Source organism: Pseudorca crassidens, chromosome 6 (assembly GCF_039906515.1).
Source record: "Pseudorca crassidens isolate mPseCra1 chromosome 6, mPseCra1.hap1, whole genome shotgun sequence".
Lineage (NCBI taxonomy): Eukaryota > Metazoa > Chordata > Mammalia > Artiodactyla > Delphinidae > Pseudorca > Pseudorca crassidens.
Window position 1 is genome coordinate 28,352,453 of NC_090301.1, and position 27,351 is coordinate 28,379,803.

The 27,351-nt window shown below is 37.5% G+C and overlaps 1 protein-coding gene across 4 annotated transcripts in view; it reads left to right on the forward strand.

The window, feature by feature from the left end:
* PLEKHM3 (pleckstrin homology domain containing M3) overlaps positions 1–27,351 on the forward strand; it is a 186,809-nt gene that overhangs the window by 132,647 nt on the left and 26,811 nt on the right. For 3 of the 4 annotated variants that reach the window (XM_067740816.1, XM_067740814.1, XM_067740815.1), the window contains exon 7: positions 19,695–19,852. In XM_067740816.1, the coding sequence (XP_067596917.1) occupies positions 19,695–19,852 (158 nt within the window). Of the gene's footprint in view, positions 1–19,694; positions 19,853–20,108; positions 25,675–27,351 lie in introns of those variants that run through there. The other variant, XM_067740817.1, reaches the window with a different exon arrangement.

Sequence of the window (27,351 nt, forward strand, 5' to 3'; positions counted from 1 at the left end):
ATGGTAGTTATTTAGGGAGCAGGAGCCTGATGCATGGCAGATAAAAGCCGGAAGCAAGTGTGGAAAGACAGGCTGTACCTAGCTTGTGGGAAGCCCTTGTAGGGCCTGCTAAGGAGTTGAGACCTCATCCCATAGGGGCTGAAGAGGCCTCTGGGAGTTTTCATTAAAGAAATGCCAGCTCTAGGACAGCACTAAAGCGCTCCGGGAACCCAGCTCCCTACTCTACACATCCAAGCTTGGTGACCTTGGGCAAATGACTCAATCCTTCTAAGCCTCAGTTCTATCACCTATAAATTGGTTACGATAAAAATACTGACCTTCAGGGGTCTTGCGAATAATAATAGTTATTTATTTAATGCTCGCTGTGTGCCTGCCAATGTTCTAAGTGCTTGACTTGCGTTATCTTAAAGGAGGTCATGAATTTAAAAGCTTAGGACAGTGATTGGCACATATTAACAGTTAATCACTGCTGTGAGGGTGGTGCAACAGCTGATGTCATTATTCTTATTGTTCAGTCAAATCTGTGTTTTAGTAAGATCCTTCTGGTGATGGCATAGAGAATGGGCTGCAGTGGTTGAGACTGGAAGCCAAGAGAACAGGTATTTTCACACACATGTTTAAAAGGTCACTGAGCTGTATACTTCAGATCTGTGCATCTTACCTCATGTATTTTATACCTCAGTTTAAAGAAATGTAATAAAAGAGGTAACCAATGAAAACTCTTCTCCTAGTTTACATATGCTGCTCTACAACTGCTTGGAGTTTCAATTAGCTGAGCTCTCTTCACTTAAAAAAAAAGTGGTGGGGTAGGCATTGTGAGGGACTAAGTGAAACCCTTTTTCAGTGAACCATGCTCCTGAAGGACAGGAAGCCCAAGGAAAACAAACCTCTACAACTCATACAAAATTCTGACCTAGTGGAGAGTTGCCCTTTGCTAGAGCTGCCTACCGGCAGTAGTGAATGAATCTAGAGGAGAGTCTCTCTCTTCTTCCAGCCCAGTGGTACAGAGATGATAGAACCAAGAAAGGCAGGCCACCCGGGTGGTGTGGAGAAGGGTTTTAGACGCTGTACCAGATGACAGACCGTCCACCCTCAGTCCTCCGGAAAGTTGACTGTTTACTGGGCTTCCTACCTTAGGGCACTTTTCCATTTAGATTTTACTGAACCTCTAAACGTGTCACAGGTGACAATACTATTCAGAATGCTTTTCTCTTTGAACCTAATCTTATCTTTGAATGTCCTCCTGTTGTAAAACCACCATTTTCATTTCTTTCTTAAGGCCAAGTCCAAGGCACGTCAGTCAGTATGTTGACCTTTTCTTGGATTGACACCAAACTAAGTGGTAAAAGTGTTCAGACTGGGCAACATACTTCTCCTGCATAATGCCCTGGGTGATGTGAAATGATTGTGACCTCTGAATGGCTGGGGAATGGATTTTTTAAATCTGATACCAATTCTGTTTCTCCTCCTGTTGATTACAAAAACACAATCTAAAACGATTGGAATGTCGAGACCAACCAGCTGATCAAAATCAAGTAACGTGCCTTGGGATGGAGCAGTGAGAGGAAGGTCGTTTCTGCTAGGTCAGGAGGGAAAAAGCCCTGGCCCAGCAAAGCTGGAGAAGGGCATTTAAAACATTTAAGTGAGATTTGTAAAAACTTCAGTATTCATCCTAACCAACTGCTTACTTACCAACTCCCAGTTAGGTATTTAAGAAGATAAGATTAAATGTCTAGAATTCAGTGATAATTATGCAAACAAAAACCAACCTTCAATTGCCTAGTATTAGATATGGCTATTGACACTATGCATATCTTATAAATCATTCTAATTGAACGGGGCAATGTTACCTTCTGAAACCTAAAAAACCCATAAGTCAGGGAACACTCTGATTAGACAGACAGGTCTCCTTGGATACAAGCATTGAGTCTTATGTGGCCATGACAGGTTCACTGATAGGCAATTTTCAAGAACTTTTGTGAAAATAAACATGAAGATAAGTGAAAACACAGGTCATATAATACCAACAAAATGGAAGGTTCTCTGCATTTTCATAATGCTTATATACATGCATATGCAAATTACATGTATTTATTTCTAAAGCCATGCTTTGTAGCACTGTCATTGTTTTTTAACAATTTAAGCATTTATTATAAAAGTGGCAATTCATATTAATTTAAAAATTAAAAATACGAAATTATATACATATATATTTGTGAAGGTGCAAAAAGATTTATTACTTACATAATGGAGGTTTATGGGATGAGCAGAGCAGTCCCAAGCTGGTCCAAAATGGCTGGAGAGAGCAAGGAAAGCAGACTGGCTTGAGGCTTTTATTGTGGTTAGGGGGTGGGCCTGGGTGAGGACTGACCTAGAAAGACAGGAGATTGGGTGGTTTGAATCTCCTGTAGGTGCTTGGGCTTCCCTATCAGCTTGCCCAGGTGTGGGGTATAAGAAGAGGCAGGTGTGAGGCTTAAAAGCTATTTGCAGTCAAACATCAAAAGAGTTTAACGTTTTATTACAAATATCATTCACACAATCACCAACATGCTCTTCCAATGTTACCACTAAATTTTTTCTTAAAATTTTCCTTCCCTTTCCACTCCTACTACTACTCCTTTACTTTTAAGAAGTTATCATCTTTATCTGAATCTCTCTGATAGATTTTTTAAACTGAGGTATAATTGACATTAACATTATATTAGCTTCAGGTTGTGCAATGTAATTTCCAATGTTTGTATGTCTTGCAAAATGATCACCACAGTAAGTCTAGTTAACATCCATCACCACACATAGTTACAAAATTTTTTTCTTATCATAAGAACTTTTAAGATCTACTCTCTTAGCAACTTTCAAATATGCAATACAGTATCATTAACTATAGTCATGATGCTGTAAATTATATACACGTGACTTATTTATTTTATAAGTGGAACTTTGTATAGGGTTGGCCAAAAAGTGCCTTTGGTTTTTAAGTAAAAATAAAAGACACATTTTCCATTTTCACCAAGAACTGTATTGAACAACGTATTCACTCTTTTGTTCCACTACCTTCTGCCATTTTTCAGGCAACTTCATAATTCCGTCTTCCTAAAACTTTTTATCTTTCTGAGCAAAGAACTGTTCCAGGTGCGTTTTACCATCTGCCAGGGAATTGAAACTTTTTCTATTAAGAGATTTTGTAAAGACCTAAATAAATGGAAATCCGAAGGTGCAAAGTCTGGTGAATATGGCAGATGAATCAGAACTTCCCAGCCAAGGTGTAACAGTTTTTGCCTGGTCATCAAAGAAACATGAGGTCTTTTGTTATCCTGATGGAAGATTATGCGTTTTCTGTTGACTAATTCTGGACGCTTTTCATCGAATGCTGCTTTCAGTTGGTCTAACTGGGAGCAGTACTTGTTGGAATTAATCGTTTCGTTTTCCAGAAGGAGCTCATAATAAAGGACTCCTTTCCAATCCCACCATATACACAACATCACCTTCTTTAGATGAAGACCGGCCTTTGGTATTGTTGGCGGTGGTTCATTTCACTTGTCCCATGATCTCTTCCGTTCCACATTATTGTACAGTATCCACTTTCCATCGCCTGTCACAATTTTTTTGAAAACAGAACATTTTCATTACGTTCCGGTAGAGAATCACATGCGGAAATATGGTCAAGAAGGTTTTTTTCACTTATGTGGAACCCAAACAATAAAGCGATTACCATAAGCAAGCTGGTGCAAATGATTTTCATTGCTTGATTTGGATATTTTGAGTATGTCGGCTATCTCCCACGTGGTATAACGTTGATTGTTCTCAATTAATGTCTCGATTTGATCCCTATCAACTTCAACTGGTCTACCCAACTGTGGAGCATCGTCCAGGGAGAAATCTCCAGCATGAAACTTCGCAAACCACTTTTGGCACATTCGATCAGTCACAGCACCTTCTCCATACACTAAACAAATCTTTTTTTTTTGCGTTTCTGTTGTGTTTTTACCTTTCTTGAAATAATAAAACATAATATGCCAAAAATGTTGTTTTTCTTCCATCATCAATACTAAAATGGCTACACAAAAATTCACCAGTTTTGATAAGTCTTTTTTTCTTTTCTTTTTTTATGTTTTAAAATAAATTTATTTATTTTTGGCTGTGTTGGGTCTTCATTGATGCGCATGGGCTTTCTCTAGTTGTGGCGAGCAGGGGCTACTCTTTGTTGCGGTGTGCGGGCTTCTCATTGTGGTGACTTCTCTTGTTGCGGAGCATGGGCTCTAGGCGCGTGGGCTTCAGTAGTTGTGGCTCGTGGGCTCTAGAGCGCAGGCTCAGTAGTTGTGGCTCACGGGCTTAGTTGCTCCACGGCGTGTGGGATCTTCCCAGACCAGGGCTCGAACCCATGTCCCCTGCATTAGTGGGCGGATTCTTAACCACTGCGCCACCAGGAAAGTCCCGATAAGTCTTTTTTTAAACGCACACTGATATGACAGCTGTCACAATACAATCTAACAAAATCGTTTTGAATGAAGTTGAAGACAGCTAAGTGCTACTATAGCCATCTTATGGAAAAAACCAAACGAACTTTTTGGCCAATCCAATATTAACTTATTTTCTTAAGATATATTCCCCAAAATGGCATCCCAATACCTTTTAACTCCTTTCACCTTCTTCACTTACCCCCCACCTATTGTCTCTAGCAACCACCAATCTCTTCTATGTATCTATAAGCTGGTTTGTTTTGTTTTAGATTCCAAATATGAGTAAGATCATACAGTATTTGCCTTTCTTTGTCTGACTTATTTCACTTAGCATAATGCCCTCAAGGTCCATCCATGTTGTCGCAAATGGCAAGGTTTCATTCTTTTTTATGGCTCAATAATATACCATTGTGTGTGTGTGTATACACACACTATATGTATACACACTATATATATGTATACACACTATATATATGTATACACACACACACACACACACATCTTTATCCATTCATCCATCACTGGACACTTAGGTTGCTTCCATATCTTGGCTATTGTAAGTAACGCTGCAATGAACAGGGGGGTGCATATATCTTTTCAGGTGAGTGTTTTTGTTTTCTTTAGATAAATGCCCAGACTTGGAATTACTGTATGATATGGTAGTTCTATTTTTAATTTTTTGAGGATCCTCCATACCATTTTTTATAATAGCTGCACCAGTTTACATTCTCACCAACAGTGCACACGGGGTTCCCGTTTCTCCACATTCTCACCAGCACTTGTTATTTGCCTTTTTGATAATAGCCATTCTAACAGATGTGAGGTGGTACCTCATTTTGGTTTTGATTTGCATTTCCCTGATGATTGGTGACGTTGATCACCTTTTCATATAACTGTTAGCCATCTGTATGTCTTCTTTGGAAAAATGTCTATTCATATCCTCTGCCCATTTTTAAATTAGATTTTTTTTTTTTTTGCTGTTGAATTGTATGTGTTCTTTATATATTTTGGATATTAACCCCTTATCAGATATATAACTTGCAATTATTTTCTCCCATTCAGGGGTTGCCTTTTCATTTGTTGATGGTTTTCTTTGCTATGCAGTAACTTTTTAGTTTGATATAGTCTCACTTGTTTATTTTTGCTTTTGTTGCCTTTGCTTTTGGTGCCAGATTAAAAAAGTCATCTCCAAGACCGATGTCAAGGAGCTTACTGCCTATGTTTTCTTCTAGGAGTTTTATGGTTTCAGGTCTTCCATTCAAGTCGTTAATACATTTTGAGCTAATTTTGTAAATGGTGTAAGACAGTGGTCCAGTTTCATTCTTTTGCATGTGGCTGTCCCATTTCCCCAGCACCATTTATTGAAGAGGCTTCCCTTTCCCCATTGTATATTTCTGGATCCTTTGTCATAAATTAATTGACCATATATGCATGGGTTTATTTCTATTCTGTTGATCTGTGTGTCTATTTTTATGCCAATCCCATACTGTTTTGATTACTATAGCTCTGTAACATAGTTTGAAATCAGCAGGTTATGCTTCCAGCTTTCTCAAGATTGCTTTGGCTATTCAGGGTCTTTTGTGGTTCCATGCAAATATTTCGATTGTTTGTTCTGTTTCCATAAAAGATGCCATTGGAATTTTGATAGGGATTGCATTGAATCTGTATATTGTTTGGGGTAGTATGGACATTTTAACCATATTGATTCTTCCAATCCATGAGCATGAAATATCTGTCCATTTACTTGTATCTTCAATTTCTTTCATTAATGTCTCAGTTTTCAGTGTACAAGTCTTTCACTTCCTTGGTTAAATTTATTCTTAGGGTTTTTTTTTTTTGATGCAATTATAAATGGGATTATTATCTTAATTTCTCTGGTGGTTGCAGAATTCTGTTTTTAACATCTGCCTTTCTCTCCCTCACATCCCACTCTGCAGAGGTAGCTTTTGTTTAACTATAGCCAGTCTGTCTTCTTCCAGACATCTCTATACACAAATGTGAATATTTAATTTTTTTGCAAATGGGATCAGTACTACCTCTTTGCATCTTGCCTTTTCCACTTAAGATTATACTGTGGACATCTGGACATATGTGCACGTTCAGTATACATAAAGGTTTACCTCATCCTTTTATTAGCTGCATAGTATAGAGTTACCTTGATTTTTAATCTGTTACGTTTTTCTCTATTAGAACCAATACTGCAGTGAACACCTTCATACGTTTTCTTGTACTCTTGTGTGAATGAGCCTGTAGGGTAGGTTCATTAACATGAGACTACCAGGTCAAAGGGTATGCAAGCTTTGCAGTTTGATGTATATTGCCACTTGCCTTCTGAAAAGGTGGAACCAATTTTTACTTCCATTCAGTGTCTTGAGAATGACTGTTTTCCTCCACCCACATTAACTTTCTATGTAAACAATATTTTTAATCCTAGCCATTCTGATAAATAAAAAATAACTTCACACTATGATTTTGATTTTTTTCATTGTAAGTAAGGTTGAGTATCTTTTTTATATTATATTGGCTATACTTAGTTTTTGTGAATTGCCTTTTTATTTCATTAACCTGTAATTAAATTATATTAAGGAAATCAGCATTCTTTTTACATAACTAGGAAATATATTTCCCAGTTTTCTGTTATGTGACTTTGTAAATGGTATTTTGTACTGTACTGATTTTTAATTTTGTATATTCAGATTTATCACTTTTTTATGGTTTCTAAGATTACAAAATACTTACTCCACATAAACATTTTTCTAACATTTTTCTCTAATACTTTTATAGTTTAAAAATACTTTCATGGTTTACTTTTTATATTTAAATCTTCCATTTATCTGGAATTACATTTTTTATGAAATGAGTTAGAGATTCAGCTTTATTTTTTCCCCTGATGGCTAACCAGTTGTCCCAACATCATTTATTAAATAATTTATCTCTCCTCACTTTTATTGTGTACTAAATTCCCATATGTATTTGAATCCATACCCTGGGTGTACAGATATCCAGCATAAACAGCACAAATACAGCAGATAATATTCTCAAAAAACAGGATGTATGTAGTCATAATCAGTACTGACTGGTGGTTTGCTACTTGTTGACACCTTGAGGCAAAGAATAAAAAGTACCCACATTCTTAAGACAATGGCATGCAAGCTAATAAAGAGCAGCTATTTCAATTTATATGCAGGGTTTGTTTTTCCTCACATCGGTAACCCAGCAATTTATTAGATCACAACCTTCTAGCCAGGAACTCATTTTGGTTTCTCATTTAATCTTAGGCATTTCTGGTCTCATAAAAGCTGTTAAGTAATAATAATGTTGAACACTTAAATTGTACTTTTCATCCCTAAGTTCTATCTAAACATTAACTAATTAAATGCATTGATGAAAGGAAGGGATTTGCAGACTTCTTCAGGAAAACTGATATCTGGTTGCACACCTGGGAGGGGATGATTCCTAAAAAGCATTAACTCCCTCTTTGAATGGTGCTCAGCGAGCAGAGGAATAAAAAGCTGGTGACATTATTTCACTTCTTTTGAAAATTTCCTTGGGTATCTTCTAATTAGTCTGGTTAAACTCACCTTTTATCTATCTCCCCAGATATTTCCTTTCTACATTCCTGGGGGTATTCAACAAGCTTCTTTTGATGTTTTCCCTGTCTGTTAATCACAAAATCATAGAATCTTCAAGCTGAGAGAAATCCTTACTGATCATCTAGTTTTGAATAACTTAGTATGATCACTTTATTTTGTAGATGAGGAAACTGAGGCATGGAGAAGTTAAGTGACTTATTAATAAGGTCAGACAGCTTAGTGGAGACAAAACTGAGAATAGAAGCCAAGATGTCTAGCTCCCATTTCAGATCTAAATCGGCTTCAATCCTTTTTTTTTTTTCCCCTCTTTGTGATCATCTGAATTGCTTTTCCCTTTTCTTTTTTTTTTTGCGGTACCCGGGCCTCTCACTGTTGTGGCCTCTCCCGTTGCGGAACATAGGCTCTGGACGTGCAGGCTCAGCGGCCATGGCTCACGGGCCCAGCCGCTCCGCGGCATGTGGGATCTTCCCAGACCAGGGCACGAACCCGTGTCCCCTGCATTGGCAGGCGGACTCTCAACCACTGTGCCACCAGGGAAGCCCGCTTTTCCCTTTTCTTTAACTTTTTTTTTTTTTTTAACTCCACCCTTTCTGTACTTCTTCCCTTCTTTCTGCCTTTTATGTCTCTCCTAACCCTTAGTGGGTCATTCCCTTAGATGATCAGGGAATACTGCTCCTATTTCTCCTCTATTTCTCTATCCCTTTAAACATGGGGTCTTTTGTTGTTTTTCTGTTAAGATGTCCTCCATTGGCTTCTACTCAGGTCCTCTCTGAAAAGCTGTATTTCTTCAATTTCTCCCACATACATGCATTCGGGGAGTTGCTTTGTTTTGCTTTGGTTTTTTCCAGCTGTAATTGCTTCTTCCTTTAATTAAATTACTTCTCTAGTTTTGGTAAATAGCCTAGGGTTTAAGTTGATGTTAAGTCCATTTTCGTCACAGAATTTCATGTTACTTTAATCGATGAATTTCCCAGTCATTCACTCAATAATAAGAATCATACTCCATGTTCAGAAATTCACACAAGATGTGACCACTTAAGAGAATTTTCATACAAGTAGTAAGTATGTTGGACAATAAATCTTTACATAAGCCAAAGACAAATCCAGTTCAGATCAGGACTGTGGGAGTAAACCTGGACCAGACTGTGCATCTTGTTTCCAGGCAGGGACTGAGTCAGTTTAGAAGTCCTCCATTTCTATATGGTGGATCAGTGGGCATCCAGTGACCTCAGGATTCTCGGGCTGCGCTCTGACCCTAGATGCCCTCAGAAAGGCCCCTTCCTAGAGTAGTGCAGGGTGCTTAAGGGGGTGGACAGGTATCTGACATAGCCCAGCTGGGTGATCTTAGACAGCTCACATCACCTCTCTTGGCCTTAGTTCTCTCATATATTAAGTAAGGAAGCTGAGTTAAGGAAACCACTTAGAGCCTTTCCTTGTTTACTATTCAGTGAGTAATAACGACATAACTAGGGCCAAAATGAATAGTAGAGACCTAAATACGATTTATTTTCGACACATAGCTAATTAACTCAATAGAGGAGTAAGATTCTGCTGACCATACCATGAGAATTTTCTGGAACTGTCTCAATTTAAAATATTTTAATCTATTTTCCCCTCAGTAATACTTATGCACTTATATGAGACCATGTGGCCTGCTTTGGGGCTCAGAATATGTGGGCCACGTAATTGTACTTACTCTTTGCAAATGCTTCTACTGAAGTTTCATGAGGTTGTGGCTTCAAGAGGCCACACCCCTTGAGGCACTTTCCATAGTGCAGAAAAACTGAAATAGGCCCCTTCCTGTATATATATATTTTTTGTTAAAAAATAAATTTATTTATTTATGGCTGTGTTGGGTCTTCATTGCTGCGTGCAGACTTTTCTAGTTGTGGCGAGCAGGGGCTACTCTTTGTTGTGATGCGTAGGCTTCTCACTGCGGTGGCTTCTCTTGTTGCAGAGCATGGGTTCTAGGCACACAGGCTCAGTAGTTGTGGCTCATGGGCTCTAGAGCACAAGCTCAATAGTTGTGGCGCATGGGCTTAGTTGCTCTGCAGCATGTGGGATCTTCCTGGACCAGGGCTTGAACCTGTGTGCCCTGCACTGGCAGGTGGATTCTTTTTTTTCTTTTTTTTAATTAATTAATTTATTTATTTTGGCTGTGTTGAGTCTTTGTTGCTATGCGTGGGCAGTTGTGGTGAGCAGGGGCTACCCTTCGTTGCGGTGCTCAGGCTTCTCATTGGAGTGGCTTCTCTCGTTGCAGAGCACGGGTCTAGGCACACGGGCTTTAGTAGTTGTATGCAGGTTCAGTAGTTGTAGCTTGTGGGCTCTGGAGCACAGGCTCAGTAGTTGTGGCTCACGGGCTTAGTTGCTCCATGGCATGTGGGATCTTCCTGGACCAGAGCTCGAACCCGTGTTCCCTGCATTGGCAGGTGGATTCTTAACCACTGCGCTACCAGGGTAGCCCCGGCAGGCTGATTCTTAACCATTGCACCACAAGGGAAGTCCCCCCGTATACTTTTGTGAATAAGAAATTTATGTTCTTGGGCTCAGCTTTACCATTCAGCCATTGGAGAAAATTGAAATTCGTTTATCTTTTATTCCCTGAGATAGTTTCCATCAGGAAGCAAAATATAATTTGATAGGAATGGTGATGACCACTTACAGATCTACCCAATTATACTAACCCAGATTAAATTATCACATAGTTTCCAATATCTAAGTAGAAATTGTCACCTTTGGGAGAGGATCAGATAAGAGCTAATTGGTGACATCATAATCCACCCTCAGTGAAGTGTTTGATTAGCCAAAATCTTAGTCCTGTTAGAACAGTCCAGTAATGGAAAAAGAAGGGTGTGGAGCAGCTAATTAGAGAAGACACAGTTTTCTGTTTATATACAAACATCCCAGCATTAAGCCATGATAAGGAGCTCAAAGGCTAATTATGGGGAAATGCGGTTTTAACAAACTTTTTGAAATAAGGAAATTCCCTATGCTTTTTATTTTCTATTTTTGAGCAAAATAATGTGGTAGTATGCTTTTTATTTTCTATTTTTAAGAATTTATTATTAAAAGGAGTAAAATTTAGTTAACTAGACTTACTGTGGTGATGACTTTACAGTGTATACAACTATCGAATCATGACATTGTACACCTGAAACTAATATAATGTTATATGTCAATTTAAAAAAAAGTGAAATTTAGAATTGAATGAGAACTCAGAATATTATTGCTGTGGTTTAGGTTTTCAAACTTGGGCAGACTCCATAGGCTGTTTTTCTTACCTCTCCAGGAACTCACCTGGCCTAGATCACTAGACATCACTGTCCCCACCTGTTAATGCTGAGAAATGACACTCAGAGAGAAAATAGTGAGTGCAGCCTTTCATAGTCCTCTGGCCAAGCAAATGCAACCTAAATTATATTTGAAATCATTTTACAATGCGTGACAATTTTGATTCTTCTACTAGTAACCAGGCTAGCTTGTTACTAGTGAGTGGCAGGTGGCTTTATTTAACATGAATGGGGTCTTTTGGTTAGACTTTCAGAGGAGGGGCCATTTGTCAAGTGCAGCAGCCCTCTTCATCAACGTATTGCCAACAGTTGTCCAGAATCTAGATGTTACACAATGGCTGAGGAATGCCTGTATTGAAATGGAAGGTAACTTGACAAATCAGGGGGAAGGAATTCGTCGATGCATAAATTCAATGAGAAAGAGCTTTTTCTTTCTTGTTTCTTGTCCAAGTCCCCAGTGCTCTGTCCCTCTCCCCCTGTAGATTTTGAATTTTGTGGTGGTGCTGAGGGAGTGAAGGTAACAGACATAAAAGAATCATTTGTGCCCTTTTCCCAATCCCACAGATTTCTATTGGCTACAGACCTTGAACATGACACTGCAATTTCCTGGTGCCACACATGAGTAATAAGCAGCTGTTTCTGAAACTGTGGTTTGGAGAAGGCAGCACTAGGTTATTTTTTAACTTAATTGTAATTTTCGATTGGTCTGCAAGAAAGCAAATCAAATAAAGTCTGTTGTCTTAGTCTGCAAGAAAGCCATAGGCCTCAAATTCCAATGCTGACCATCTTGACCAGAATAGAAGAGGGGGGAAAATGTGTGTATCCCTGAGCTGGAAGTTCGACCAGGCAGCTTTCATGGGCTGCTGTCACACAAGAAGCATAAGCATATTTGGTATATTTGTCAGTTAGCTGGATCATGGAGAGTGATAAATTTGACTATTCCTTGAGTTCTAGAAGTACCTGAAATGATAGAGTGAAAAGAATTTGTAGAGAGACTGCAAAAGACAAAGAGAGAAAAATCTTTAAGATACCAGCTTGATAGTGCATTTTGTCTTTATCCTACAGTGCAATAAAAGGACACAATTTTAAGTTACAAACGGAAGTGTGCATTCTTTGAACACCAGGTCAGTATGATACCTCTGGAATAGTCATATATGCAACACTCCCAAATTAAGTGAATCAGACTAGGATTTTCCTTAATACAAGAAATTAAGTTTAATGGAAAACAGAAACAAACTCTTTCACCCTATTTTGGACATATGCCTTTTCTCAAAGAGATAAGGCAATTTGGTATACAGAAAAGGTGAGGGAGACTGAGGAGATGGACAAAGAGCTACATGTGTTTTCTGCTAATTACTTTGTCATGATTTTGTTCACGTAGAGAGACACTTTGGGGAAAATAACTAAACCAGGGATAACCAAACCTCATCTCAGAGGTCTGTTTCATTAGCACCTACAGCATATCCAAATGACCACCTGGTTAACGGAAACTATCAGCCTTTTAACGCTAAAGATGAATGGCCTTGGGGCTTCCCTGGTGGCGCAGTGGTTGAGAGTCCGCCTGCCGAGGCAGGGTACACGGGTTAGTGCCCCGGTCCGGGAGGATCCCACATGCCGCGGAGCGGCTGGGCCCGTGAGCCATGGCCGCTGAGCCTGCGCGTGCGGAGCCTGTGCTCCGCAACGGGAGAGGCCACGACAGTTGAGAGGCCCGCGCACAAAAAAAAAAAGATGAATGGCCTTGTGACTTGTGATGGACTCATATAAAGTTATATTAACCTGTGAACAGGAAAAAAAAGAGTGAAAAAGAGGGGCTCCTTGGGCTTTGGTCTTCTTTGAGGCTGCCATCTTCCTGTTGTTTGTGGTATATGGTCCCAACCTTAAGTCTCCACCAAGATGGCTAGGAAGTAGGAGTGAAAAGCATGATTCTTGAGGGCAGGAGGAGATGGTGGGAGGCAAGACACTTGATTTCTTTTTAAGTAGTTATCCCAAGATATATCTGCTTTTTGAAAAGAACCCTAGGAGACGTCACACCTGGAGCCTGCTTCTCTTAGTGATGAAACCTCTAGACCAGAAGCCGGAAGAGCTTCCCAGTGCTGCTAGTTGTGATATTCAAAGACAAGATTTAAACCTTCCAAATATACCTTTACCCCTTGAAATGTATCAGTATAAAGTTTTTCTTTCTATAATATGAAAGAAATGTTTGTCAATTCTAAAATAAACTTATAGAATATTACCTCACTTTTCTGGAGGAAAAACTTCCAGCAGCTTCAGCCCTTTGGAACATGGCCCTGAACCTCAGCTGACAAATAGGAAGAGCAGTTACTCAAGTATAAAGAAGCAGAAAGGGTCTCTGAAGAGCTGCACTGCCACCAAGTCCATGTGTTCTTCGTGCTCCTCCCTAAATCGCACAGCAGAATGATTCAACATGTTGTGACACAACAGTAGCACAAAGCTATGACTGCTACAGCCAAGGAAGAAGACTGGAAAGCATCCTCAGGCAGTCATCAGGAACTTAGGTGCCTGACGATTTACACTCTCTTAGGTTGCTCCGTATAAAACTGCCATTTGTATAGGTAAAGTCACCATTATACTTTTATAGGTAAGATCACCATTTTATAGGTGGTATCTCCATTTTTATATTTTCAATCTATAGTTGGACAAGCAAAACAATCACATGTTAAACAATAGCAAAAAATACAAAGGAACATCGATTTATATTAAATTATGTGATGTAAAAATAAATTATATGAAGCCCAAGAGATCCATGGCAGGTTAAGTAGCCAGAGATGGCTCTCCAGATCACGCCAGAATAGATCTGAGCCTTAAAGCCTGGGTGAAGTTTAAATAAGTGTTAAGAGAGGAAGTGAAAGGAAAGTAGAGGAAATACATGGGTGAAAGCACAGGAGCAAGAACAAGCATATGCTACACCGGGGAAGCTTTCCTCGCAATGGAACATACATATGAAGAAACGGAAAATGAATTTGGATAGATGGTGTGGAATCAGCTTATGGAGACACTCATATACCAGGCAAAATGTAAGCTGCAGTTTTGTCTAGTTCACACTTGTATCAGTAACTGAGAATAGTAACTCAATGTAATTTTCTGACATGAACGAATGAAGAGTTTTTACCAATGATAAAATAAGAATTCAACCAAAGGTTTGAGGGAAGAGATGACACACAACGAAAGTGATGTCTAAAACTGACTAGTATATATGCTGGATGGATCAAAGGAAAAAGACGATTATCCAGAAATAAAACCGGAAGATTATTTCATTAATCTAGAGAGGGGTGATAAAAGCTTGAGATAGGATGGGAAGAAGACTTACACTAGGGACATTTAAAAGAGAATCAGTGTGAACCTTGAAACTTATGCTAAGTGAAAGAAGCCAGTCATAAAAGACCACATATTATTCTATTTACATGAAATATCCAGAGTAGGTAAATCTATAGAGACAGAAAGTAGATTATTGGTTGCCTAGGGCTTGGGGGATGGGTTAGGGAGAAAACACTAGTGACTGCTAATGGGTATGGGGATTTGGGGAAAAGTTGATGAAATGTACACAACTCTGAATAAACTAAAACATGTTCGAGTGTAGACTCTAAATAGGTTAATTACATGTTATGTGAACTATATATCAATAAAGCTGTTATTTAAAAAAGAGAAAGAGAGGGGCTTCCCCAGTGGCACAGTGGTTAAGAATCCACCTGCCAATGCAGGGGACACGGGTTTGAGCCCTGGTCCGGGAAGATCCCACATGCTGCAGAGCAACTAAGCCCGTGCGCCACAACTACTGAGCCTGCACTCTAGAGCCCACGAGCCACAACTACTGAAGCCCACACACCTAGAGCCCGTGCTCCGCAACAAGAGAAGCCACCGCAATAAGAGGCCTGCACACCGCAATGAAGAGTAGCCCCTGCTCGCCACAACTAGAGAAAGCCCACGTGTAGCAACGAAGACCCAACCCAGCCAAAAATAAATAAATAAAATTTTACAGATAAATAATTAAATAAAAAGAGAAAGGGAATCAATAGAACGTGGTGCATGACAAGATGTGTGTTTGATGAAGAAAATGAATCATTCACTGTAGACTCTATATAGTTTGATTTCATTGAAATAACAAGACTGTCCACTAACACCATTATTATTTAATATTGTTTTAGGAGTGCTGCATGATGCAATAAGACATAAAACATGAAAGGAAGGGACCAGATTATTTCCTTCAGAAAACCCAAAAGAATCACCTAAAAATGATAGGCATTCATGCACATTTAGTAATATAGTATATGAGATGGACACAAATATCAGTATATTCTAATACACCAGCACTAGCTGATAAGAAAAAATATTATACAAAAGTTTAACCTTAAAATAACTTAATTAACAACTGTGAGTGGCTTACACTGTGGAGAACAGTATGGAGGTTCCTTAAAAAACTAAAAATAGAATTACCATATGACCCAGCAATCCCACTACTGGGCATATACCCAGAGAAAACCATAATTCAAAAAGACACATGCACCCCAGTGTTCACTGCAGCACTATTTACAATAGCAAGGACAAGGAAGCAACCTAAATGCCCATCGACAGATGACTGTATAAAGAAGATGTGGTACATATATACAATGGAATATTACTCAGCCATAAAAAGGTACAAAATTGGGTCATTTGTAGAGACGTGGATGGACCTAGAGATTGTCATACAGATTGAAGTTAAGTCAGAAAGAGCAAAACAAATATCATGTATTAATGCATATATGTGGAATCTAGAAAAATGGTACAGATGAACCAGTTTGCAGGGCAGAAATAGAGACACACATGTAGAGAACAAATGTATGGACACCAAGAGGGGTGGTGGGGGTGGGGGTTGTGGGATGAATTGGGAGACTGGGATTGACATGTATACACTAATATGTATAAAATGGATAACTAATAAGAACCTGCTGTATAAAAAATAAAATTAAATTTTAAAAAAAGTGGCTTATACAAAGGAAAAAAACAAATTTGTATTATTAATAAATGAAGATTTAATAAAATAGAGATAGGGAGACTAAATGTTGTGAAGATATCAATTCCCAAATTAATTTTTAAAAGCTTATTAAAATATCCAGATAGGAATAAATAAAAATAACTGGCACTGTAAATTTGGTGAAATATTTCAAAAGCCTTCAAAATGTTCATACCCCTTACGCTTTGTACCAAGAAAATCTTCTAGATAAAGAAAAACTTTATGTACAAGATGCCCCAATCTTCTCTTTTAGATCCTAGATGATAACTCTCATGTCTTCCTTAAGGTGTTCTCTTCTCATCCTCGGTTCCTTAAAACAACCTTTACTCACCTGGTTTCCAGACCAGGTGAGTTCTATATCCTGATGTTTTCCCCTAAATGGACTATAGTTTGTTAGTGCCTCTCTTTAAATGTGTCATTAACTTTGGTTGTTTAGAAAAGAGTAAAATAAGTAAAACAAAACTCAGCTAAAGTATTGTTACCACAATTTATAAATAACCCCGTTGGGTATATGATTTGGTAGTGGTTATTTCTTAGAAAGTGTATATCATGTGTTGCTATTAGGAACACACTTTCCTGGGGTTGATTGGAGTTAATGGTCCTTGAGAAAACATAAATAAAAGGAGGTCTTATCTATGGCTTTTTAAAGGTAATGGGGAGGAGAATAAATTTTAAAATGGTGGAAAATGTGCTTGCTTGACTCAAAAAAAAGAAAAAAAGCCAGCATAATTTCTACCCCCTTTATTAAGAAAAAAAAACAACACCCTTATAAAGTAGTAAACCTGGTTCATCTGTTCCATTTCTGCATCAATAAAAAAATAATATACATTGCTTTTAAAAATGCCAAAACAACCATATACAAGGTGAAAGACGTGCTTTTCCAACTTGTTCCCTTCCCTAGATTTAACCATTATATTCATTTTTAAAACATCATGAGATTATTCAATAGTGATGTTCATAAACCACTTTAGTTTTTATCTCCAGTATTATGTATAGCTTGATTTTTTGCAAAATACGTTATTAATTTTTTAAAATTTTATTGAAGTATAGTTGATTTACAATGTTGTGTTAATTCAGTTTTACATATATATATTCTTTTTCATTATGGTTTATCACAGGATATTTTTCTCCACACCCTCTCCAGCATTTATTTGTAGACTTCTTAGTGATGGCCATTCTGACTGGTGTAATATGGTCCCTCAATGTAGTTTTGACTTGCATTTCTCTAATAATTAGCGATGATGAGCATCTTTTCATGTGCCTATTGGCCATCTGTATGTCTTCTTTGGAGAAATGTATGTTTAGATCTTCTGCCCATTTTTTGATTGGGTTTTGTTTTTGTTTTTTTTGAGTTGTATGAGCTGTTTGTATATTTTGGAAATTAAGCCTTTGTTGGTCGCATGATTTGCAAATATTTTCTCCCAGTCCATAGGTTGTCTTTTCATTTTGTTTATGGTTTCATTTGTTGTGCAAAAGCTTATAAGTTTGATTAGGTACCACTTGTTTATTTTTGCTTTTATTTCTGTTGCCTTGGGAGACTGACCTAAGAAAACATTGGTACGATTTATGTCAGAGAATGTTTTTGCCTGTGTTCTCGTCTAGGAGTTTTATGGTGTTATGTTTTATATTTAAGTCTTTAAGTCATTTTGCATTTATTTTTGTGTATGGTGTGAGGGTGTGTTCTAATTTCATTGATTTGCATGCGGCTGTCCAACTTTCCCAGCACCACTTGCTGAAGAGACTGTCTTTTCCCCATTATATATTCTTGCCTCCTTTGTTGAAGATTAATTGACCGTAGGTGTGTGGGTTTACTTCTGGGCTCTCTATTCTGTTCCATTGATCCATATGTTTGTTTTTGTGCCAATACCATGCTGTTTTGAATACTGTAGCTTTGTAGTACCCAAATCCTTTGGGTAGTATTGTCATTTTAACAATATTAATTCTTCCAATCCAAGAGCATGGGATAGCTTTCCATTTCTTTGAATCATCTTCAGTGTCCTTTATTAAGGTTTTGTAGTTCTCAGTATGTAAGTCTTTCACCTCCTAGGTGGGGTTTATTCCTAAGTATTTTATTTTATTTTTGATGTGACTTTAAAAGGGATTGCTTGTTTACATTCTCTTTCACATATTTCATTGTTAGTGTAAAGAAATTGCAAAATACATTATTACATTACTTGTAGTCTTTTTTTGTATTATCAGCTATTACTATTTGTTCACCTTGGCCTTCTTATATCTCTTTAAATATGATTCACTGCTCTCAGATGTTATTTTTATGTAAAATTATCATTTTAACTGTGATTCACTTGAAAGTATCCATTTCTAGCTCTTTCCAAATTAAATTTAATCTTCGTTTTTTTCTTATATCAAAATCAGCATGCATATGCATATGCATCAATGAGAAAGAAATAAAGGCAAATTTTATCTTGTTAGTGTATGAACTGCCAAAGTCTTTGAAGCCCGTGCAGTATTAGTTAAGTGAGGAGGGCTCTGATGGACCATTGGCTCCAAACTCACGGATGTTTGCAGGCCAGCAGGTGAGGGGACTGTGGGAGGCAGGCAGACTCAAGACACTGTGGCCTCACGGGGACAAGTGTCAGTTGAAGAGCACGTGCCTCGGCAGGAGCAAGCAGCCTCTACTCACAGCTGGGATCATCATCGTGTTGGAATTCAGGCCTAGTTTTTCCAGATCTAATGATTTTCCAAAAGAAGCCAAAAATCTGGAATTTTATGTGAAACCTTCCAATTATTAAATTGGCTTATTTTCTTTTAAACACTAAAAGATTTTTTTTTAAATCTTGAGGCTAAATATAGCACTCAGACTGCCAAATTGCAGCTTCTGTGTATTCTTATAATTATCAGCAGCAAGAGAAACCTATTTTCCACATTTGTTACATGTTCTTAGGGGAGATAGAGAAAAAACTATTCTATTAACTCATCAGAAAACAGATATTATTGCATGTACAACATAAAATACTACATTAGTACTTACCCTATATGTTTTCAGTCTATTTTGGGAAATCGACCACACTGCTCTTATACCGCACGATAACTGTCAAGTTAGTCTGTGAAAGTAGGGTTCCCCATTTGTTGGTCCTCAGTCCTCTACAGCACACTACAAAAAAAAAGAGGAATACGAAAGAAATTTCAACATCTTCATTTTCCAACCTCCAGTGGTTTAAGCCAGAGAGTTCTTTTGGAGTGAAAATACTATGTCTTTTCTTTCTCAGAGTTGCTGAGAAATTATAATTAGAGGTTTTCCTGTTGTGTAAAGGAAAGGAATTCCTCCTGCATCTGCAAGACTTCTCAACAAATTTGCTTCTTCCCTGTTCCATTTCTCTTTCTGCAGGTGATAGAGGGAAAGCTGGCTCCGTTCTTGGGCAAGGTCATTAAATTTGCCGCCTCACATGTGTACAGCTGCAGTCTTTGTAGCCAGAAGGGGTTCATCTGTGAAATCTGTAACAATGGAGAGATCCTCTACCCTTTTGAGGATATTTCAACAAGCAGGTACACAATCTCTTGTCTTATAAAAGTATACCTGAATATGTCACATGCAGTGTTATTGGGCCAGAGCCGGCCAGCTTTTAGTTGAGTACTATATCTGTCTCGTCCTCTGTATCAGATTTCCCTTATTCCTGGAGATCATTTTTAACCCTTTGGTTTCCTATATTTATTTCCAACTCATCTTGCTACCTTTATCCAGAATGAGGTAACAAAGTTGCATAGCCTAGCTCTGCATTATTAGGTAACAAAGAATGTTCAGATTCAATTTTAGAATGAAGATGGGGAAGGAAGAATCCTCACAACCATCCCAGGTCAAGTGATAGGCAATGGAAATCACAGTCGCAGAGGAAGACCAAAACTGGATTGGCCACTAGGAAGAAAACCAGAGGACACTGATGAACAGCCCTCTGGCTCACCACATGCTCTTCTGCATAAATGCACTGCAGTGTAGTGATGAAAGTTTTAGGACCCAAAGGACAGAAAAGTGGGAGTTCACGTGGGATTATTTTTCTAACCAAAGTAATATTTGGGTATCGTCACTTCCATTGATTGATGGACGATTTTTTCCCCAGCCTAAGAGTGGGGTTTTTCCTGTCACTTTTACTGAGTCATAAAATGATGCATATCACATTTCCTTTCATCCCAAAAGCATAACAGAAGTATACATTGTATGTATGTGCACTGGCTTCTTTGGGCACGAATGTCACGGCTCATTTCCCACCCTGCTGGGCTCACTTACTCTGTGGTTCAGAGTAGAAGGTGAGGCACATAGCCAGGGAGGGTTGAAGCGTGTGTAGTAGAGCTAAGATATTAAGAGTTGACTCAGCCCTTCTGGCCTCTTCTTAAATGCAGAGGCTATTTGTAAACATCCAGGCCCCACACACAGAAAGACAAGACACATAAACACAAGACCCCCACACACACACATGCACACACTCCAGCCTCCAGTTCCCTGAGTACAGGTATTTAGCTAATAATCTAAAGATTATATACTTCTAAAAATGTATACCATACAAAAACTTGTATACAAACGCTCGTAGCAACAGTATTGATAATAACCAAAAACTAGAAACAATATAAATGCCTATCAGCTGATTACTGGATAAACAAAATGTGACATATACCCACAGTGGAATATTATTCAGCCTAAAAAGGAATGAAGTATATGCTGCAACGTGGATGAACCTTGAAAACATTATGCTGAGTGCAAGAAACCAGACACAAAAGGCCACATATGTTCCATTTATAGGAAGTGTTCCAAATAGGCAAATCCATAGAGATAGAAAGTAGATTAGTAGTTGCCTAGAGCTTGGTGAAAGGGGAAAAGGGAGTAACTACTAATGGGTATGGATTTCTTTTGGGAGTGATGAAAATGTTCTAGAATTAGATAATGGTGATGGTTACACAGTCTTGTGAATACAATAAAAAGCAGTGAATTTTATGCTTTAAAAGAGTGAATTATACTGCAATAAAAATATTTAATAAAAAAATAAAAATTAAATTTAAAAAATGTTTCCAACTGAATAAACCATATATTCTGGGCCATAAAAGAAGTCTCAGTAAATTTAAAAAGATTGAAACCATACCAAATATGTTCTCTGACACATGGAATTAAGATATCCAGTAGAAAAAAAAAATCTGGGAAACCCCAAAATATTTGGAAATTAAATAATACACTCTAAAAACTCATGGGTCAAAGAAGAAATCCACCACAAGAGAAATTTTAAAAATATTTGTAAATGAATGAAAATGAAATACAAAATATCAAAATGTATGGAATGCAGCTAAAGTAGTGCTCTGAGTGAAATTTATGGCTATAAACACCTATATCAGAAAAGAAGAAAGAAGTTCTCAAATTAATAATCTAAAATTCCACTTTAAGAAATGAGATAATGAAGAGCAAAATAAATCCAAAGCAAGCAGGAGGAAGGAAAGGATAAAGATTAGAGCAGATATCAATGAAGTAAAAAACAGAAAAGCAGTAGATTGATGAAACCACAAATTAGTTCTTTGAAAAGATCAACAGGGACTTCCCTGGTGGTCCAGTGGTTAAGAATCCGCCTTCCAATGCAGGGGATGCAGGTTCGATCCCTGGTTGGAGGACTAACAAACATCCCACACGCCACAGGGCAACTAAGCCTGTGCACCACAACTACTGAACACATGAGCCATAACTAGTGAGCCCACATGCCGAAACTGCAGAGCCCTCGCACTCTGGAGCCTGTGAGCCACAACTACAGAGCCCATGCACTCTGGCTCCCATGCACCACAACAAAAGATCCCATGTGCTGCAACTAAGACCCAACTCAGCCAAAAATAAATAAATATTTTTAAAAAATATATCAACAAACTTGATAACCCTTTAGGTAGGCTGAGCAAGAAATTAAGAGAGAAGACATGGATTCCCAAAATCAGTAATGAAAAAGCATACAGCAATTTAAAAAATTTTAAAGAGATAGTATAAACAACTTCATGCCAACAAGTTAGACAACTTAGATAAAATGGATAAATTTCTGGAAAGACAAGTTACCAAAACTGACTCAAGAAGAAATAGAAATATGAATAGACCTACAAGAATTTGAAATAGTAATCTTAAATTACTTTAAATCTTCCCATGAAACAGTTGGATGGCTTCACTGGTGAATTTTGTTGAATATTTAAAGAAATAATACCATCCTTTACACAGTGATAAAGAGGGGCATTACAATAATGATAATGGGGTCGATTCTTCAAAAAGACATAACAATCCTTAGTGTGTATGAACAAAGAGTCAAAATACATCAGACAAAAACTGATAGAACTACATGGAGAAACAGATGAATTCACTGTTCTATTTATATATGTACACTATTATAGTTACAGACTTCACCACCACTCTATCAGTAACTGATAGATCCAGTAGGCAGAAAATCAGTGAGCATATAGTTAAACTGAAAAGCACTATCAACCAAGTGAATCTAATTGACATCCATGTCAATTCATGTGGTTCATCCAACAACAACAGAATTTGCATTCTTCTCAAGTTCACATGGAATATTTACCAAGAGAGACCATATTTTGGGCCATAAAACACATCTGGACAAATTTTAAAGAATAAAAATTATGCAAAGTATGTTCTCAGACCATAATGAAATTAAACTAGTATTTCATAACAGAAAGATACCTGGAAAATACCTACATATTAGAAGATTAACAGTATACCTTCAGAGACAGCAGAAGCAAGAAGAACTACAATCCTGCAGCCTGTGGAATGAAAACCACATTCACAGAAAGAAAGACAAAATGAAAAGGCAGAGGACTATGTACCAGATGAAGGAACAAGATAAAACCCCAGAAAAACAACTAAATGAAGTGAAGATAGGCAACCTTCCAGAAAAGGAATTCAGAATAATGATAGTGAAGATGATCCAGGACCTCAGAAAAAGAATGGAGGCAAAGATCGAGAAGATGCAAGAAATGTTTAACAAAGACCTAGAAGAATTAAAGAACAAACAAACATAAACAATAAAATAACTGAAATGAAAAAATACACTAGAAGGAATCAATAGCAGAATAACTGAGGCAGTAGAACGGATAAGTGACCTGGAAGACAGAATGGTGGAATTCACTGCTGCAGAACAGAATAAAGAAAAAAGAATGAAAAGAAATGAAGACAGCCTAAGAGACCTCCGGGACAACATTAAATAAACCAATATTCACATTGTAGGGGTCCCAGAAGGAAAAGAGAGAGAGAAAGAACCCCAGAAAATACTTGAAGAGATTATAGTCGAAAACTTCCCTAACATGGGAAAGGAAATAGCCACCCAAGCCTAGGAAGTGCAGAGAGTCACAGGCAGGATAAACCCAAGGAGAAACACGCTGAGAGACATAGTGATCAAATTGACAAAAATTAAAGACAAAGAAAAATTATTAAAAGCAACAAGGGAAAAATGAGAAATAACATACAAGGGAACTCCCATAAGGTTAACAGCTGATTTCTCAGCAGAAACTCTACAAGCCAGAAGGGAGTGGCACGATATATTTAAAGTGATGAAAAGGAAGAACCTACGACCAAGTTTACTCTACCCAGCAAGCATCTCATTCACATTTGACAGAGAAATCAAAAGCTTTACAGACAAGCAAAAGCGAAGAGAATTCAGCAGCACCAAACCAGCTCTACAACAAATGCTAAAGGAACTTCTCTAAGTGGGAAACACAAGACAAGGACCTACAAAAACAAACCCAAAACAATTAAGAAAATGATAATAGGAACATACATGTTGACAATTACCTTAAATGTGAATGGATTAAATGCTCCAAGCAAAAGACAGAGGCTTGCTGAATGGATACAAAAACAAGACCCATATATATGCTATCCACAAGAGACTCACTTCAGACCTAGGATCACATACAGACTGAAAGTGAGGGGATTGAAAAAGATATTCCATGCAAATGGAAATCAAAACAAAGCTGGAGTAGCAATACTCATATCAGATAAAATAGACTTTAAAATAAAGAATGTTACAAGAGACAAGGAAGGACACTACATAATGATCAAGGGATCAATCCAAGAAGAACATATAACCATTATAAACATATACGCACCCAACATAGGAGCACCTCAATACATAAGGCAAGTGCTGACAGCCATAAAAGGGGAAATCAACAGTAACACAATAATAGTAAGGGACTTTAACACCCACTTTCACCAATGGAAAGATCATCCAAAATGAAAATAAATAAGGAAACACAAGCTTTAAATGACACAATAATCCAGATAGATTTAATTGATATTTATAGGACATTCCATCCGAAAACAGCAGATTACACTTTCTTCTCAAGTGCACAGGGAACATTCTCCAGGATAGATCACATCTTGGGTCACAGATCAAGCCTCCGTAAATTTAAGAAAACTGAAATCATATCAAGCGTCTTTTCTGACCACAACACTATGAAATTAGAAATAAATTACAGGGAAAAATACATAAAAAACACAAACACATGGAGGTTAAACAATATGTTACTAAATAAACAGGAGATCACTGAAGAATTCAAAGAGGAAATCAAAAAATACCTAGAGACAAATGACAACAAAAACACAACGATCCAAAACCTATGGGATGCAGCAAAAGCAGTTCTAATAGGGAAGTTCATAGCAATTCAAGCTCTCTTCAAGAAACCAGAAAAATCTCAAATAAACAATCTAACCTTACACCTAAAGGAACTAGAGAAAGAAGAACAAACAAAATCCAAAGTTAGTAGAAGGAAAGAAATCATAAAGATCAGAGCAGAAATAAATGAAATAGAAACAAAGAAAACAATAGCAAAGATCAATAAAACTAAAGGCTGGTTCTTGGAGAAAATAAACAAAATTGATAAACCTTTAGTCAGACTCATCAATAAAAAGAGGGAGAGGACTCAAATCAATAAAATTAGAAATGAAAAAGGAGAAGTTACAATGGACACTGCAGAAATATAAAGCATCATAAGAGACTAGTACAAGCAACTCTATGACAATAAAATGGGCAACCTGGAAGAACTGGACAAATTCTTAGAAAGGTATAACCTTCCAGGACTGAACCAGGAAGAAATAGAAAATATGAGCAGACCAATCACAAGTAATGAAATTGAAACTGTGATTAAAAATCTTCCAACAAACAAAAGCCCAGGACCAGATGGCTTCACAGGTGAATTCTATCAAACATTTAGAGAAGAGCTAACACCCGTCCTTCTCAAACTCTTCCAAAAAATTGCAGAGGAAGGAACACTCCCAAACTCATTCTATGAGGCCACCATCACCCTGATACCAATATCAGACAAAGATACTACAAAAAAAGAAAATTACAGACCAATATCACTGATGAATATAGATGCAAAAATCCTCAACAAAATACTAGCAAACAGAATCCAACAACACATTAAAAGGATCATACACCATGATCAAGTGGGATTGATTCCAGGGATGCAAGGATTCTTTAATATACACAAATCAATCAATGTGATACACCATATTAACAAATTGAAGAATAAAAACCATATGATCATCTCAATAGATGCAAAAAAAGCTTCTGACAAAATTCAACACCCATTTATGATAAAAACTCTCCAGAAAGTGGGCATAGAGGGAACCTACCTCAACATAATAAAAGCCATATACAACAAACCCACAGCAAATGTCATTCTCAATGGTGAAAAACTGAAAGCATTTCCTCTAAGATCAGGAACAAGACAAGGATGTCCACCCTCGCCACTCTTATTCAACATAGTTTTGGAAGTCCTAGCCATGGCAATCAGAGAAGAAAAAGAAATAAAAGGAATACAAATTGGAAAAGAAGAAGTAAAACTGTCACTGTTTGCAGATGATGTGATACTATACATAGGTCATCCTAAAGATACCACCAGAAAACTACCAGAGCTAATCAATGAATTTGGTAAAGCTGCAAGGTACAAAATTAATGCTCAGAAATCTCTTGCATTCCTATACACTAAGAACAAAAGATCAGAAAGAGAAATTAAGGAAACAGTCCCATTCACCATTGCAACAAAAAGAATAAAATACCTAGGAATAAACCTACCTAAGGAGGTAAAAGACCTGTACTCAGAAAACTACAAGACACGGATGAAAGAAATTACAGATGATACAAACAGATGGAGAGATATACCATTTTCTTGGATTGGAAGAATCAATATTGTGAAAATGACTATACTACCCAAAGCAATCTACAGGTTCAGTGCAATCCGTATCAAATTACCAATGGCATTCTTTACAGAACTAGAAAAAAAAAATTTTAATTTGTATGGAGACACAAAAGACTCCGAATAGCCAAAGCAATCTTGAGGGGAAAAAACAGAGCTGGAGGAATCAGACTCCCGGACTTCAGACTATACTACAAAGCTACAGTAATCAAGACAATATGGTACTGGCACAAAAACAGAAATATAGATCAATGGAACAGGATAGAAAGCCCAGAGATAAACCCACGCACCTATGGTCAACTAGTCTATGACAGAGGAGGCAAGGATATACAATGGAGAAAAGACAGTCTCTTCAATAAGTGGTGCTGGGAAAACTGGACAGCTACATGTAAAAGAATGAAATTAGAACACTCCCTAACACCATACACAAAAATAAACTCAAAATGGATTAAAGACCTAAATGTAAGACCAGACACTATAAAACTCTTAGTGGAAAACAGAGGAAGAACACTCTTTGACATAAATGACAGCAAGATTTTTTTTGACCCACCTCCTAGAATAATGGAAATAAAAACCAAAATAAACAAATGGGGCCTAATGAAATTCAAAAGGTTTTGCACAGCAAAGGTAACCATAAAGAAGATGAAAAGACAACCCTCAGAATGGGAGAAAATATTTGCAAATGAATCAAAAGACAAAGGATTAATCTCCAAAATATATAAATAGTTCATACAGCTCAGTATTAAGAAAACAAACAACCCAATCCAAATATGGGTAGAAGACCTAAATTGACATTTTTCCAAAGAAGTCATACAGGTGGCCAAGAG